General features: G+C 39.4%; 4 protein-coding genes across 4 annotated transcripts; 2 read left to right on the forward strand and 2 right to left on the reverse strand.

Moving 5' to 3' along the window:
* Positions 1-997: 997 nt before the first annotated feature.
* On the forward strand, positions 998-4,475 carry GCK72_014582 (uncharacterized protein; the record flags this gene model as incomplete). Its single annotated transcript, XM_053730358.1, has 11 exons — positions 998-1,053; positions 1,098-1,199; positions 1,246-1,418; positions 1,468-1,604; positions 1,653-2,330; positions 2,377-2,574; positions 3,110-3,221; positions 3,268-3,728; positions 3,780-4,109; positions 4,161-4,346; positions 4,392-4,475. 11 exons carry the CDS (start codon positions 998-1,000, stop codon positions 4,473-4,475), a joined length of 2,517 nt encoding a protein of 838 aa, XP_053585130.1.
* A 1,462-nt stretch (positions 4,476-5,937) lies between these two features.
* GCK72_014583 (uncharacterized protein) lies at positions 5,938-9,376 on the forward strand (the record flags this gene model as incomplete). Its single annotated transcript, XM_053730359.1, has 8 exons — positions 5,938-6,045; positions 6,090-6,328; positions 6,406-6,697; positions 6,749-8,050; positions 8,104-8,247; positions 8,292-8,630; positions 8,674-9,120; positions 9,167-9,376. 8 exons carry the CDS (start codon positions 5,938-5,940, stop codon positions 9,374-9,376), a joined length of 3,081 nt encoding a protein of 1,026 aa, XP_053585131.1.
* A 281-nt stretch (positions 9,377-9,657) lies between these two features.
* On the reverse strand, positions 9,658-11,378 carry GCK72_014584 (uncharacterized protein; the record flags this gene model as incomplete). The annotated part of the gene is made up of 7 exons (XM_053730360.1): positions 9,658-9,931; positions 9,975-10,223; positions 10,270-10,486; positions 10,534-10,663; positions 10,707-11,078; positions 11,122-11,277; positions 11,328-11,378. 7 exons carry the CDS (start codon positions 11,376-11,378, stop codon positions 9,658-9,660), a joined length of 1,449 nt encoding a protein of 482 aa, XP_053585132.1.
* A 239-nt stretch (positions 11,379-11,617) lies between these two features.
* On the reverse strand, positions 11,618-12,854 carry GCK72_014585 (uncharacterized protein; the record flags this gene model as incomplete). The annotated part of the gene is made up of 6 exons (XM_003108122.2): positions 11,618-11,809; positions 11,860-11,998; positions 12,049-12,179; positions 12,302-12,416; positions 12,468-12,664; positions 12,717-12,854. The coding sequence occupies 6 exons, from the start codon at positions 12,852-12,854 to the stop codon at positions 11,618-11,620; spliced, it is 912 nt and encodes a 303-aa protein (XP_003108170.2).
* Positions 12,855-15,241: the final 2,387 nt, after the last annotated feature.

Here is a 15,241-nt window from a genome sequence, read left to right on the forward strand (position 1 = left end):
AAGTTATGGGTTTTAGAACAAAAAAGAGTTGGCCCTCTGGCATCACTTTCTCTACATACAGTAATATCAGTGGTGAAAGTTGGCACACTTAAAAGCATCATCAATCAATCTGTAGTGGACGAAATCACAAGCTGTAAAAAGTAATAGATTCCCATTGAAATTTCAAACTTTTCCTTCGTTTTATTTTTTTGAGAAAATTTTTTATTCGGCTGAAAAATAGAAAAAAGTCCGAAAAAATGACGTTTTTTCAACTTTTTCAACTGAAATTTGATATGATCATGACTCAATGAGTACTGAACGGAATCAATCAAACTAAAATGGTAAATATTTCATTCGGGACCCTCTACAATCGCTTCGTTTTATTTTTTCGATTTTTTTTTGTTTCCAGACCAAAACCATCAAAAAGGTGCTAAATACCGTTATTGCCCATTACATGGATTACTAATTGTTTTACTTTTAGGTAATTTTTGACTTTATGAAGTATTTCAGATATCAGAGAATCTATCTAAAGAAAAAAATTTTCATTCCAAATTAGACATGTCCTTCAAACATACTATTCTTTGAACGCCATTTTCAGTTGTCCATAAGTCGTGTTCTGAATATTTTCCGTTTGAGATTTTTATGAAAATTATAGTTCAGATCATCTTCTATCTTATTCTTTTTTTACCGTTTCGAAATTCGTTGTCTATTCGTTGTACGAGACATTTTTCCAAAATTTTTCATTTCAGATTAATTTTAATGCAAACGCGCTCCCTCTGCATGCGTTAGAGATTTGAGGACGCAGATCGTCGCTTTTCTCGTGAAAACGCTTGCGCATTTCGCGTGTGGGAGACTGTGCGCGCGATTTTTTCAATCATGGCCGAGTTTTTAGTGGCCGCGGCCGAGGTTTCACGCTCACCGTTTAGATTTTCGTCAATTGCAACGTGCCTAAAAACTCGAACGCTGTCGTTATCTGCTGATGTATTGATTATTTTTCAGCTATATTTATCTATAAATCATGTACTTCAGTAAACGGATCGGCGATGTTGCTTTGAAAACGGTACGTGAGCGACGGTGAGCTTAAAAATAGCGACATATAATCGAAATATTTTTTCCAGAGCCAATCCTTTTGTCGATTACATCAGAGACCTGAGCAAGAGAAAACCGTTGCAGCATTCTTATCCGGCTGATTTGCTCAATAAATACGAAGCGGAATTGAAGTGAGAATAGTTCGAAATTCATCACGATGTCCACCTTCAAATTCAGGCAATTACCTCCTTACGTCTACGCTGGTTTCGACCCTACTGCAGAAAGCCTTCATGTTGGAAACCTTTTAATTCTCGTAAATTTGATTCGTTGTCAACAGTTTGGTTTGCGTCCGATTGCCTTAATTGGAGAGTTTACTGCCAGCATTGGTGACCCGAGTGGGAAGAAATCAGGTATTGAGCTTTGAAACTGAACAGTCATAATACCAATCTGACGTTACAGAGCGCGATCTTCTCGGTGAAGACGTTGTTATTCATAATTCGAAAAAAGTCTCTGAGCAAATTCGGAATGTTTTTGCTAACACTTGCAGAAGCAGTGAACCCCCAATCGTTGTCAACAATAATGATTGGCTCGGAAAGGTAAATAGTAATATCGTAAACATTTTGTACCTTTTTTCTCATTTTCAGATTTCTCTTCGAGATTTCTTCAGAGAATGTAAAAGTATGCAATTAGGAAAGATGCTGAGAATGAAAACAATCAAAAGCCGCTTGGAAACTGGCTTATCCTACACCGAATTCAGCTACCAAACCATGCAAGCATATGACTGGTATACTCTATCCGAGAAGTTCGGCTGTCGATTTCAGCTAGGAGGATACGATCAGCTCGGACACCTCGACTTTGGAGCACACTATATCAAAAAAAGAGGGAATCTATCTGATAATAGGTTTGCTGCAGGTGTATGCTTTCCTATCCTCACGGATTCTGCTGGAAATAAACTTGGGAAATCCGAAGGTGGCGGTGCACTCTGGCTGGACCCGGTCAAAACATCACCGTTTCATTTCTATCAGTTCTTCGCCCAACTCCACGATGATAAGGCGGAAGAGCTTTTACTTCTTTTCAGTCTTCGGGGAGTAGAGGATCTCGAAGAGTTATTGCAGAACCATAGGAATAATCTCGGAAAATGGATTGCTCAAAAAGAATTGGCGATGGAAGTGACGAAAATGGTTCATGGAGAAGATGGACTGGATTCAGCATTAAGATGTACAAAAGCAATGTTTGGGAGCAAGAAGGCAGATCTGACAGGATTATCCAGAAGTGAGATTCTCAAACTTTTCCGAACAACTATCGATCTTAAAAAGGAAGATGTAAGAGCTTTTTTGAAGTTTCACGATTTATAAGATTGGTTTTCAGATTTCTTCAATGGGAGATCTAGCGAACGTCACAAGACAAGGAAATGGAAAAGGATACCTGTTAATGCAGAAGGGAGCGTTTTCCGTTAATGGTACGAAGAAGGTAAACCCTGCTGAATCGATTGAGGGAGTATCGTCATCTTTGCCTGCACTCACAGACCTCACTCTCGTCTGTTGGGGCAAACGCGATTATCGATTGGTTAGGTGGATCTAAGCAGGTTACGTGAGTTGTTTTCAGGTTAATGTTAATTGTTCTGACTTTGTATGAATAAATTATTGCTACTTTACTCTCTTCTCTATTCGTCTCTTCGACGTTATTCGACGTTTCAATATTTCGTTAATTATTGTTGCTCTATTGATCTTCTCTCCAATTTTTGGATTTTCTAGTTTCCTTGTATGAGCGGAGGAGTCGTGCACAGCAAACTTCAAAAGCTCGTTCTTTCAACATACCGTGATTTCTTGCGCGCTTCCCGTGGACGTGACCCCAGTATCCGCGCGCACATTCAGCAAGAGTTTCGCGCAGCTGCTACACGTTTTCAACCCAGCGAGGTGTTGCTCATTGAGCATCATTTGAGAAGAAGCCAACGACAGTTGGACTCCATCAGAAAAGGACACGTTGAGAAGATAGCAACTGTTGAAAGCGCTAAATAAAGGTGATTGAGTTGAAGTTTGATGTGCATTCCTCCTGTTGCTCTAAACTTTTATATAATTAAAATGCATGTCTAACATTCCAGATGGCTGATACACGCGAACTTCCCGTTTTCGCCTACATCGACGATGTCAAACAGCTCCAGGAGCTTCGTCAATACTTGAACAAGCACGAAAGTGTCAAACTTGATCCCACCGGTAAGGAAGTAGTGTAACAGCTTCCCTAATGAGTGTTAACTTGCAGGACCGGCAGAGACGGCGAAGAACTTGGTGGAAATCTGCTCAACACTTCACGTTCTCCCGTCATGGTCGCAAGACGTAGACCTCGTTCTCAACTCGATCTCCTCTCTGATTGTTGTTGTACCCGGAGAAAAATGCGAGCCAGTCGTTGAGGAATTCATCAAAAATGTCTCCCCAAAGTTCTACAAAGGAACTGGCTGGGGAAGTCACGCCGGAATCGCGGTTAGAGTTTTATCCAACTTGTACAAAGGATATTCGAACTTCCATACTGTGCAAGAGAAGATTTTAATGGCTCTTGTTGATATGTGCGCCGAAGCCAGGCTCATTGGAGAACTTGAATGCAATCTCGAAACTCTCAATGACAGATTCAACACTTGGGAGACTCCAGTTGAAGGCCAGCGAGAAATCTTGAGAGCTGTTCACCGAGCTCTTCTCGCCGATCAAAGAGCCGATCAAGCAGCGAAGGTATTTTTAATTTGTATGAATTGAGATACGAACCACCAGAAGTGTTTCCAGGTTATGACTGCATTGTTGGGAACATACACTGAAAAGGATGCGGCCACAGCACGAGATGATGCTATGGAATGTGTAAGAACTGCTGTTGTCGATCCAAAATCGTTCTCATTCGATCATTTGGAGAGACTCAGCGCCGTCAAGGCGTTGAAGACATCTGATCCACTGATGTTCAATGCCCTCGAGCTTTTCATCTCCGGAACTCTCAAAGATTACCAAGCATTTGTTGCCAAAAATCCAAAGTTTGTCTCGGAATATTTGAAAGTAGACGAAGCGATTCTCCTCAAGAAAATCCGTCTTCTGACCCTCATGTCTCTAGCGGAAGAGAAAAATGTAAGAGATGCTTTTGCAGATTTTTTCTTATTTTCAATACTCGATATTTAGGAAATCAAATTAGACGAGTTGGCGAAACAACTGGATATTCATGGAGATGAGACACTCGAGGAGTTCGTGATCGACGCAATTCAGGTCAATGCCATATCCGGAAAGATTAATGAGATGGCAAACACTCTTGTTGTCAGTTCTTACCAGCACAGAAGATTCGGAACAGAGCAATGGGTTCTTCTTGAGGTAATTAAACAATTTTCAATGTAAAGAATCACATTATGTTTTTAGAAACGTCTCAAAGTCCTTATCGCCAACTTGAAGCAGACACACAACAATGTCCACGACGTCAATCAGAGAATTGAGGCTCTCTAAATATCCGGTTGTTTTCTCTTCTAATATATTTTTGTTTTCTCTCATTTGTCTTTACCGTATTACAAATCCGCAACTTTTCGTTCTGAAAGTATATTCGCTTTTCTCCATAATTATTTTCTTTCCTGACGAAAACTTTTCTCAATAAACCTTTGTTCCAAAAACCGAGTCTAGTGATTCATCAAGTTGGTTTCCGTTATATTCGGAACCGATTACTTCTGCCATTCCTGACTTTTTGTTTTTTGTTTCGAGGAAGCTCAGCTCATGGGCGTCTCACTTTACACTGCCTCCGGCGACAAGAGATTATCTTCCGCTAGTTGGATCAGATGTTTGTCACTTGACGGAGACCAAACTTTGTAACTCGAAAAATGAACCTAAATCACTTCAGATAGATTCAGATAGATTTTGTGGAAAGAGCATTGAATGTGTGATAGTTTTCTCTTGTGATTGAAATGGATAAGCCAAAAAAAGCTAAATACAACCGCTTGTAGGTTCTTTGTTGCTTCACAGTTCGTCGTAAAAGTAGTTTGTGTATCTGCGCGGCCCTATGTTCAACGCAGCAGTCATTCAGTTTCTTTTTCTCCTCCGAAATGCGTCATATTCTCTGGTTTTTCTCTCTCACTTTGGTCTGCCGGGCGCCCCGGGTGCCTCTCGAAAGCGAGCCGCCCGTGTATGTTATGAAATATTGAGAGACGCTGAGATACTAGACAGTAGACATGATGATGGGCAACCCCGAACCGTGAAACGGATTTCCTATCATAGTTTGTGAACGGTAAATCGCCATTTTTAAATCTGATTTTCGCAATAGAAATTACGGGCGGTGTCCTTCTTCTTTTTCTCTGTCTCTCTATTTCTAAACTTGAAACCCAAAACGCCCTCCAAATTTGCATCTGGTCTCACTTACTCGTAGCTTTATTGTGTACTCCTCGTTTCCTTGTTGAGCTTCCTTCATGCTTCAGACAAATCAGTTGCTTATTTCAGTTTGCGTTTTGTTGTTATATCTGTAGATCGTGGTCAAAGAGGTACGAAAACAAAAAACAGGTTCTAGACGGTGAAGGTCTCACAAAATAGTTCATTCTCTCTCCCAGTTAATTTCAAGATACGTGAAGCCCATCATAGTTCACAATATTTAAAGTTCAAACTATATTTTCAGTTGTGCGTGAACATTTCTCGCAGCTAGTTTCATCCTAGAGGTGTCCTCGCAATAATCGGAAGGTAATTGACTCTTTTTTGCTCCAAGGTCATTCGATTTTTTTTTATCATCAGCGTGTCAGTTTTTAGTGCGGAATTGCGATAAGAGGCAATTTCTGTTAGTGGTCTCTGTTCTAAAGCAAAAAAATCTATTTATCCCTTAAATAATTTCTTTCTGATGTCATTCTTGTCTCGTGATTCATAGAGATTGTTGACCATTTGTTTCTATTCAAAACAGTTATTTTTTTTAGTAACCCGGGAAACTTGGCCCATCATGCATCGGGCGAGTCTGATATGTCGTCTTGCGTCCCCAAGTCGCATTAATGCAATCAGAGCTGCATCATCTGGAAAAACTCCAATCGCAACTTCTCCTCTTATCCAGGTTTGTCAATCCAATCTAAACACATAAAAATGATTTTGTTGCAGCAAAGAAACCAATCGGTCGCTGCCTCTGTCAAGCATGAACCGTTCTTGAACGGATCCTCGTCTGTGTACATCGAGCAGATGTACGAGGCGTGGCTTCAAGATCCATCGTCTGTTCACACCTCATGGGACGCTTACTTCCGTAATGTCGAAGCCGGAGCTGGACCCGGACAAGCTTTCCAGGCTCCACCAACAACTGCTTACGCTGGTTCACTCGGAGTTCCAGCCGCACAAGTGACATCGTGCGTTTTAAAACTTTTTAAATCCAGATATTCCTGAATAGAAAAAAAGTAATTTTACAAGTAGAGTTTACTTTCAGTGCTGTTCCTTCCACTCGCCTCGATACCAATGCATCTGTTCAATCAATCTCTGATCACTTGAAAATTCAGTTGTTGATTCGTAGTTACCAAACACGTGGACACAACATCGCTGATCTCGATCCCCTCGGAATAAACAGTGCTGATTTGGACGATACTATCCCACCAGAGCTCGAGCTCTCTTTTTACGGTCTCGGAGAACGCGATTTGGATCGCGAGTTTCTCCTCCCACCAACCACTTTCATCAGTGAGAAGAAGAGCTTGACTCTGAGAGAAATTTTGCAAAGACTCAAGGTTAGTTGAATCCACCTCAAAAAATAAAAACGCCAATGCTCTTTTTTTTAGGAAATCTATTGTACCAGCACTGGTGTTGAGTATATGCATCTGAATAACTTGGAGCAACAAGATTGGATTCGTCGTCGCTTTGAAGCTCCACGAGTCACTGAGTTATCACATGATCAGAAAAAGGTTCTCTTCAAGCGTCTCATCCGATCGACGAAATTCGAAGAGTTCCTTGCCAAAAAGTGGCCAAGTGAGAAACGTTTCGGACTTGAAGGATGTGAGGTTCTCATCCCAGCAATCAAGCAAGTAATCGACTCTTCCTCCACTCTAGGAGTAGATTCATTCGTCATTGGTATGCCACATCGTGGAAGATTGAACGTGCTCGCTAACGTATGCAGACAACCACTTGCCACCATTCTCTCACAATTCTCTACTCTCGAGCCTGCAGATGAAGGATCTGGAGATGTCAAATACCATTTGGGAGTTTGCATCGAAAGATTGAACAGACAATCCCAGAAGAACGTCAAGATCGCTGTCGTCGCCAACCCATCTCACTTGGAAGCTGTCGACCCTGTTGTCATGGGCAAAGTTCGTGCTGAAGCTTTCTATGCTGGAGACGAGAAGTGCGATCGTACGATGGCAATTCTTCTTCACGGAGACGCCGCGTTTGCCGGTCAAGGAGTTGTACTTGAAACTTTTAATTTAGATGATCTTCCAAGCTACACTACTCATGGAGCTATTCATATCGTTGTCAATAATCAAATCGGATTCACCACAGATCCAAGATCTTCCCGTTCTTCCCCGTATTGTACCGATGTTGGACGCGTCGTCGGTTGCCCAATTTTCCACGTCAATGTCGATGATCCAGAAGCCGTTATGCACGTTTGTAATGTAGCTGCTGATTGGAGAAAAACTTTCAAGAAGGATGTGATTGTTGATCTTGTCTGTTATCGACGACATGGACACAACGAATTGGACGAGCCAATGTTCACTCAACCACTTATGTATCAACGTATCAAAGAAACGAAAACTGCTCTCGAAAAGTATCAAGAGAAGATTTTGAACGAAGGAGTTGCCAACGAACAATACGTGAAGGAAGAACTCACCAAGTATGGAGCGATTTTGGAAGATGCCTATGAGAATGCTCAAAAGGTGACGTACGTTAGAAACAGAGATTGGCTTGATTCTCCCTGGGACGACTTCTTCAAGAAGCGTGACCCACTCAAGTTGCCGTCGACTGGAATCGAGCAAGAGAATATCGAACACATCATTGGCAAGTTCGGATCATACCCAGAAGGTTTCAGTCTTCATCGTGGTTTGGAAAGAACTCTGAAAGGAAGACAACAAATGCTGAAAGATAACACGGTAAGACTTTTGAATCTGAAATAATCATTCGTCTGTTTTCTTCTATTTTCCAGTTGGATTGGGCATGCGGAGAAGCTCTCGCTTTCGGATCACTTCTCAAGGAGGGAATCCACGTCAGGTTGAGTGGACAAGACGTCGAAAGAGGAACTTTCTCTCATCGTCATCACGTTCTTCATGACCAGAAAGTTGACCAGAAGGTATTCACTAACTACGAAAGATTTTCTCCATAAATTTTTTACAGGTCTACAATCCACTTAATGATCTTGCGGAAGGACAAGGCGAATACACAGTTTGCAACTCTTCCCTTTCTGAATATGCAGTTCTCGGATTTGAGCTCGGATATTCGATGGTTGACCCAAATTCTTTGGTTATTTGGGAAGCACAGTTCGGAGATTTCTCAAATACTGCTCAATGCATCATCGATCAGTTCATCTCCTCTGGACAATCCAAATGGATCCGTCAATCTGGATTAGTCATGCTTTTACCACACGGATACGAAGGTATGGGACCAGAACATTCATCAGCCAGACCAGAGAGATTCCTACAAATGTGCAACGAAGACGACGAAATCGATCTTGAAGTAAGTTTTGAATTAGCAGAAACATGAACAAAATTTATTCTAGAAAATCGCCTTCGGAGGTACTTTTGAAGCACAACAACTCCATGATACTAACTGGATTGTTGCTAATTGCACAACACCAGCCAACATCTACCATCTCCTCCGTCGTCAAGTAACAATGCCATTCCGTAAGCCAGCCGTCGTGTTTTCTCCAAAATCCCTTCTCCGTCATCCAATGGCACGTTCACCAGTCGAAGACTTCCAATCTGGATCTAACTTCCAAAGAGTTATCCCAGAGACTGGAGCCCCATCTCAAAATCCACCAAATGTGCAAAGGCTTGTTTTCTGCACTGGAAAAGTTTACTACGACATGGTTGCTGCTCGCAAGCACGTTGGAAAAGAAAACGATGTCGCTTTAGTCAGAGTAGAACAACTCTCACCATTCCCATATGACCTGGTGCAACAAGAATGCAGAAAGTATCAAGGAGCTGAAATTCTCTGGGCTCAAGAGGTATCGTATTCAAATATTTTACATATGAAGAGTTTAAATTTTTTAGGAACACAAAAATATGGGAGCATGGTCATTCGTACAGCCAAGAATCAACTCTCTCCTTTCTATCGACGGAAGAGCTACGAAATATGCTGGACGTCTTCCATCCTCTTCACCAGCTACGGGAAATAAGTACACTCACATGCAAGAACAGAAGGAAATGATGAGCAAAGTGTTCGGAGTTCCAAAGTCAAAACTTGAAGGTTTCAAGGCCTAAATTCATGAATAATTGTTTCTGATTTGTTTTATTTTCTTGCTTGTCCTTGTACCTTGATTCACCCTTTTTTCTCGAATTCTCACAGGCTTTATGACTTGATTAGTATAGGGTAGTGTGAAGTTTTAGGTTCAATCTCATCCACCGCCCGTCCTCCCCCTTGTGCCTCCATCCCCGTTTTTTCTTCGGATATCCCCGTTTATCCAGCCCAGCAATTTTAATATAAATTTTCTCATGCTCATTCAGTGAGCTTCAATTCATATGAACGTATTTTTCCTCTTTATTCAACAGTAATCAACTTGAGTTGAGAAAGTTCCAACAAGATTCTCACTTTCAGCATCTTTGTTTTCTTCCACAGCTAATCTCGTATATCGGATGCATGATTCGAAAGGATTTCCTAATTGGACAACAGCCCCATTTTCCGGAACTCCAAGTGTTGGCAGAAACACGTGTCGCCAAACCTGATCATACTTCTTATACAGCTTGTCTTCTTCGTCTTTTTTGTTATAGCATCCAGTTATTTTAGGCTTCTCAAAAATTGCAGATGTTAGTAACGAGCTGAAAATTAAAACTTTGAGAAAGAAAAATGAGGAAGTTAAACCTATGTAAACGTATTCCCTTCACATCGAATGGTTTCCGATCGAAAACAGTTTCTAGGTTTTTAATCCACGAGTATAATTTTTTATGTTCGGATTTCATTGATTCAATATTAATTGAGCCTCCTCCTCTCACTAAATAACAATGTCCTTCCCGTCTTTTTGTGGGTTGATCTCCTTTGCAAGAAGTGAATTCATCCCATCTCAATTCAATATACAAATCAATATTATTATCAGGAGAATACAAACGAGCTCTGAAATGAAAATGTGGACTAAATTATTTAAGAATCAAGTATTTACCTGCATCTATCCATAGAGCAGTCTTCGGCAAAATTCTTCGGCCATTTCTCAGTGTCAAGATACGAATATTTTTGTTTGCAACCTTCGGAATCAGTTTCATCCAATTGACAAGTGGGAGATGGATTGAAGTCTCCCATCGGAAGAAAATGAAATCTCCAATTGTGAGATGGAAATATCAGTTCAGAGTCTTTTCCTAGATTGTTCCCACAATGATCAGCTACAAAAATAGAAATTTAGAGAACTGATTAGAGAGATGAAACTTACTGTAATCAAGTGGATTTTTTGTTGTAAACCTTACAGGCGGTACCATTGCAATCAGAACAAAAAATATGACAGTTTGTTTTCGAGATATCTCATCGTAACAAAAATAGACGCCTTGTGAACGAACATCTGCCTGGAAACTCTCGGAATTCTATAGAAATCATGACTTCAGATACCCCGAATATTGTCAATTTTCCGTCATTCTGCCAGAATCTTGGCGGTTCTTTTGATCTACTTGTGAAATTTGCTTCCTTTTTGGATGAGAAAAAAGATGGATTCTTATCACTTTCATCGGTAACTAATGTGTGTGGATACCAAATGATATTATCCGAATCAACGTCTTCTTTGTTTTCGGTAAAATTCTGAGTATTTTGAACGTCTTTCCAGATCTCATTTACTCTGACAAACTGAGTTGGATTCAGAAGGAATTCATCAATTTGTTCAGAATATCCCCATCTTTTCATTCTTCCATTCATTAAATATGACATTTGACACATTTTACAGGGTAGATCAACCCGTTCTCCCGGCCAGAAATACACTGGAATTATCTGGAATTAGAAGATAAATAAGGAATTGAATAGGGAATGAGACCTTTAGACTGTTGTCTTCACTACACCCTTTCAGATATGAAGATTTCGCCCATCGATTCTCCCAATACACCTTTATATTCTTCGGAATATTACTGTTTTTCCATTCGTGAGCACTCGGAGGAACCCATCTCAAATTATTGGAAGATGAGAATGAAATCTGAAACAGAGAAAAAGAGAAAATTCTCCAGGAAACGGAAACTAGCTCACCACGGCATTGTAACATATAATTGTTGATAGTAAGAGTAACCAAATTCTCATTGTTTTTGTCAATTGGATAATGATAAAATGAATTTTAAATTAAATAAACTCCACGAACTCCACGTAATCGATTTTGTTTGGAAGTTTTCTCAAACATCATACAAGTGTCTGTTTCTAAAACTTTTTTTCAAGTGTTCATTTAAATAAATAAAGAAAAGAAACGGGAGAAGAAATGACTAGAAATGTGAGAACAGGAAGAATGAGAAAAGAGGGGGAAAAACAATAAATAACTGAAAATTCTAGATAGTTGGAGGCGGAAGAGTGTCATCCATTGACGTGGATACTGTAGTTGTTTCATTTCTGACGTCTTCTAAGTCATCTTTTCTCCAAACTCCACGTGCAATTGAGTACAGTAATCCATCGATGAGACGAATTTCATCTGGATACAAGTGATGCATACTTATCAAATTTTCATGATATATTGCAGGTCCCTGGAATGATTTCATATAGATTTACGAATTAATTGAAATAGTTTAATTACCCATATTTGGATAGGATCCATTTGAAATGATCTAGTAAGATCCGCATAGAAATGTTGTTCAGGTCTCCAGGGAAGGAATCTTTGACGTCCTTTCTCATCTCGACTGTCCAATGGAACAATTCCCATTGAGGCGAGACATCTACAAAATCGAAACATTTTCATTTGTTTTTTTCATTTATCTGATCTTACTGAGCGATTGCGTAGTCTTCCCATTCATGGTAAGGGCATTTCTCCTTGTCATTAAATAGTTTTTCTGTGAAAATCCGCATTGCTTCTCGACTCATCACGTATCCACTTCCACCCGCATTGTATCCCGTTTCCTAAATAATTACACTATAAAAAATCAAAGCTTCCGTCATTTATTTCTCATTGAGGTCGTCAAGATTGAAGGCTCAGATTGCTTGTGTACTATTAAAAAGGGGAAATAAAAAGAAGTACATACCGTCCGTCTACTCAACCGATATCCGATAAAATAGGGCTTATTTGGATCCAATGTCGCCAGATATCTCTGAAGATTTTCGACAATCAAATAAGTGTCATCGTCTCCTTTGAAGTACCTTCAAAAGATTTCAATCTTTATTTGTTTTAAGTAAATCAAATGAACTTACCAATCGAATTCCTTTGACACATATTTATAAATATAAAGAAGAGCTAGACGAGTTTTCCAGAATAATTTATAATAACTCTCTGGTAATCCATCGAATACAGTATGATATGGTGTTGACGCATTCAGAAATCGGTCGGAATTAGTGAACAGATGACCAGCATCGCATCGACGAAGCCATGTTTCCGTAATGGCAGGAACCTAGAAAAGGGAAGATAAAGCATTTTGAGAGATGGCCTTGAGTAGGGATTACCCGTGTCTTATGATATACAGATGTTGTCATTGCCCAGCATAGAAGAGATCCACTTTTCGGCTGATTTTTTGCACTTTCTGATACTTTTACTGATCCGAGAAGGTGTTCATTGTACTTTCTGAAAATCCGATATTTCATGAAAAGAATTCAAAAACAAATACGCTTCTTGAAACTTGAAAAATTCGATAACCTATCAACAAGTTGTCGCGGCAGAGAAGCTGCTTGTTTCAATCTGTATTGTCTCTTTTTAAAAGTTGAATTTTCAAACTTTAAATACATGAGACACTTTCTTACAGAGAAAAGTCAAAGCATTCGCCGCAATCCGAAAATATAACTTTTTTTGTTAACAATTTCTTGGTTTAAGCTCTTTACCAAAGATTAACATTGATAAAGATCATTAAAAATTTCAACTTGGAATAACTTCTATGATTGCATAGAAGACATGGAATTTGAATCAGGTGAAACCGGAGTTACAAGTTTTGTAAGGGGCTCACGCGTAGGTCAATTAAACGATTACAATGAAAAAACTTACTCGAAACCGCTGTCATCAATTGGAAACAATGGGATCAAATCGATTCCAGTTTTATATTGAACTTGATAGAGGAAGTAAGCTCCAAAAAAGAAAATAGCGAATACAATAATAAAACTGAAACGGTATTCATCTGCACACAATCGAACGGATCGGAGATTCCGGATATTTTTCTGGAATATGGGAGTGGTTGAATCAGAGATGAGATTTAGTTGATCTTTTTGAATTATGTCCGCTTCAGATGGTTCAAAAAATGAATGATTTCCTATTTTCATTTCAAAATTTGAACTGGGAATTCGATTCGAATGATGTAGAAATGTGAGAAAATCGTATATATTACCGTTCGAAATTCGATTGAATCGGTTGATTTCAATCGGCCTTTCTCTAGATTTCATTTACTTTTGAAACTTTCGATTTTCGGGAAAAAAGAGAAAGTGAGTTACCTTCAAACGCTCTCTCCATTTCTTCTGAGTATGAACACATATCATTGTTTCTATTTATCATAAACTCATTTCTCGATGACAAATGTCAAATGAAATTGTTGAAAAGAAGAAGATGAAGAGGATTCTGAAGAAGAGAAATCATTGAAACAGTTGACAAGATAAAAACAAAAAGAGTTTAAGAGAGATATAATGTAACATTGGCATTAAAGCATGAAACGAAAGAGGAGAACGATCAGAAGAAAAGGGGGGAATGATGAGAGTCCTCCGACTCCTCCCTGACAATTCGATCGGTTTGGCAGATAGGACAACGGACATGAAGAAGGCGCGGAAGCGACGCGGAGAATTGAAAAAGACGACGATGACGATGGAGAAACGACGCAATATTTGGACAACGTTTTTCTCACTCGCCGCGGTTTTTGAGATTCCAAAGATGGTATCTGGGTGAGAAAAAGCAAGAGATGAGAGGTATCAGGCAGAGGGATTAGCACCTAATATCAAGAATAACTGAGATTAGGAAATAAGGAAATCAAGAATGAGGTGTTGGATAGATCTGAACAGTCTTGAGTTGCTCATCCTCTCAAAGATTGCATTTATTTGATGGTCTTTCGAACTGATTATCACGAATGTCATGCAATTATTCAAGTTGATGTTGTTACAGCTTTTGTTAGAATTAGTTGTTATTAAAGAGGAAAATATAATTTGTTTCTAACTAGATGAAGCAATGATGTCATGTGACTAAGTCTAAAGCTTCGGAAAGGTATAAGAAGCGAATATCTTGTTCCGAGCATTTTCGTCGATATATTAGAAGTTTATTTTTTTCCGTTTGACAGTTTTCTGTTCATTCCCTTCCTAAATAGTTATGGCTTTTGAAAGTATGGGACACCTGAAATTGGAAATCTTTATTAGATATGTTGAGATCCTAGAGCTGTACCTTGCAAATACAAACAGTTCGAGAAAAGAACAGTTTGATCTCGCTGAAACCGGAACGAAGTCTTTTTTAATGCAAAGAAACCATTGGAACAGTCAACAATCCCTTCTAGATATGGGTTACTGTACTAGAACAATCTCTATATGAAATGCATTAATTTAACTGTGTTGTCTAACTAAAGTATATACATTTTTGTCCGAAACCAGTAATTGTGACATCGTCTTACATAAGTGTCGCCATCTCGATAAAGAATCCACTTAATTTGTTTTGGAATGATAGATTGAATGAATGAAATTACAAACTTAGAAATATGAAATATGAGAGTGGACAGAATTGAGATTAACGATGTGGAAAGGAAGTTCACAAGACACTTCAGACGAATTGTAACATTCTCATCACTAGAAAAACTGCCACGAAGATTTTTCTAGATATCTTGCGCAATATGCATCGAGGTGCAACAAAAAGTGTTTTGCAAGTTTTCGTTTATCTTGCTTTTCGCATCTGGCATGCCTAGTGAAGAACCGGCAATTCGGCTTCTTTTTACGTGGCACGACGACAGGAATCGGATTGAAACGAAATACCTTACGCAACGAATACAGGCTATTTATTCTCGGGAAAAATCAAC

The sequence above is a fragment of the Caenorhabditis remanei genome, chromosome IV (genome assembly GCF_010183535.1).
Source record: "Caenorhabditis remanei strain PX506 chromosome IV, whole genome shotgun sequence".
Taxonomy (NCBI): Eukaryota; Metazoa; Nematoda; class Chromadorea; order Rhabditida; family Rhabditidae; genus Caenorhabditis; species Caenorhabditis remanei.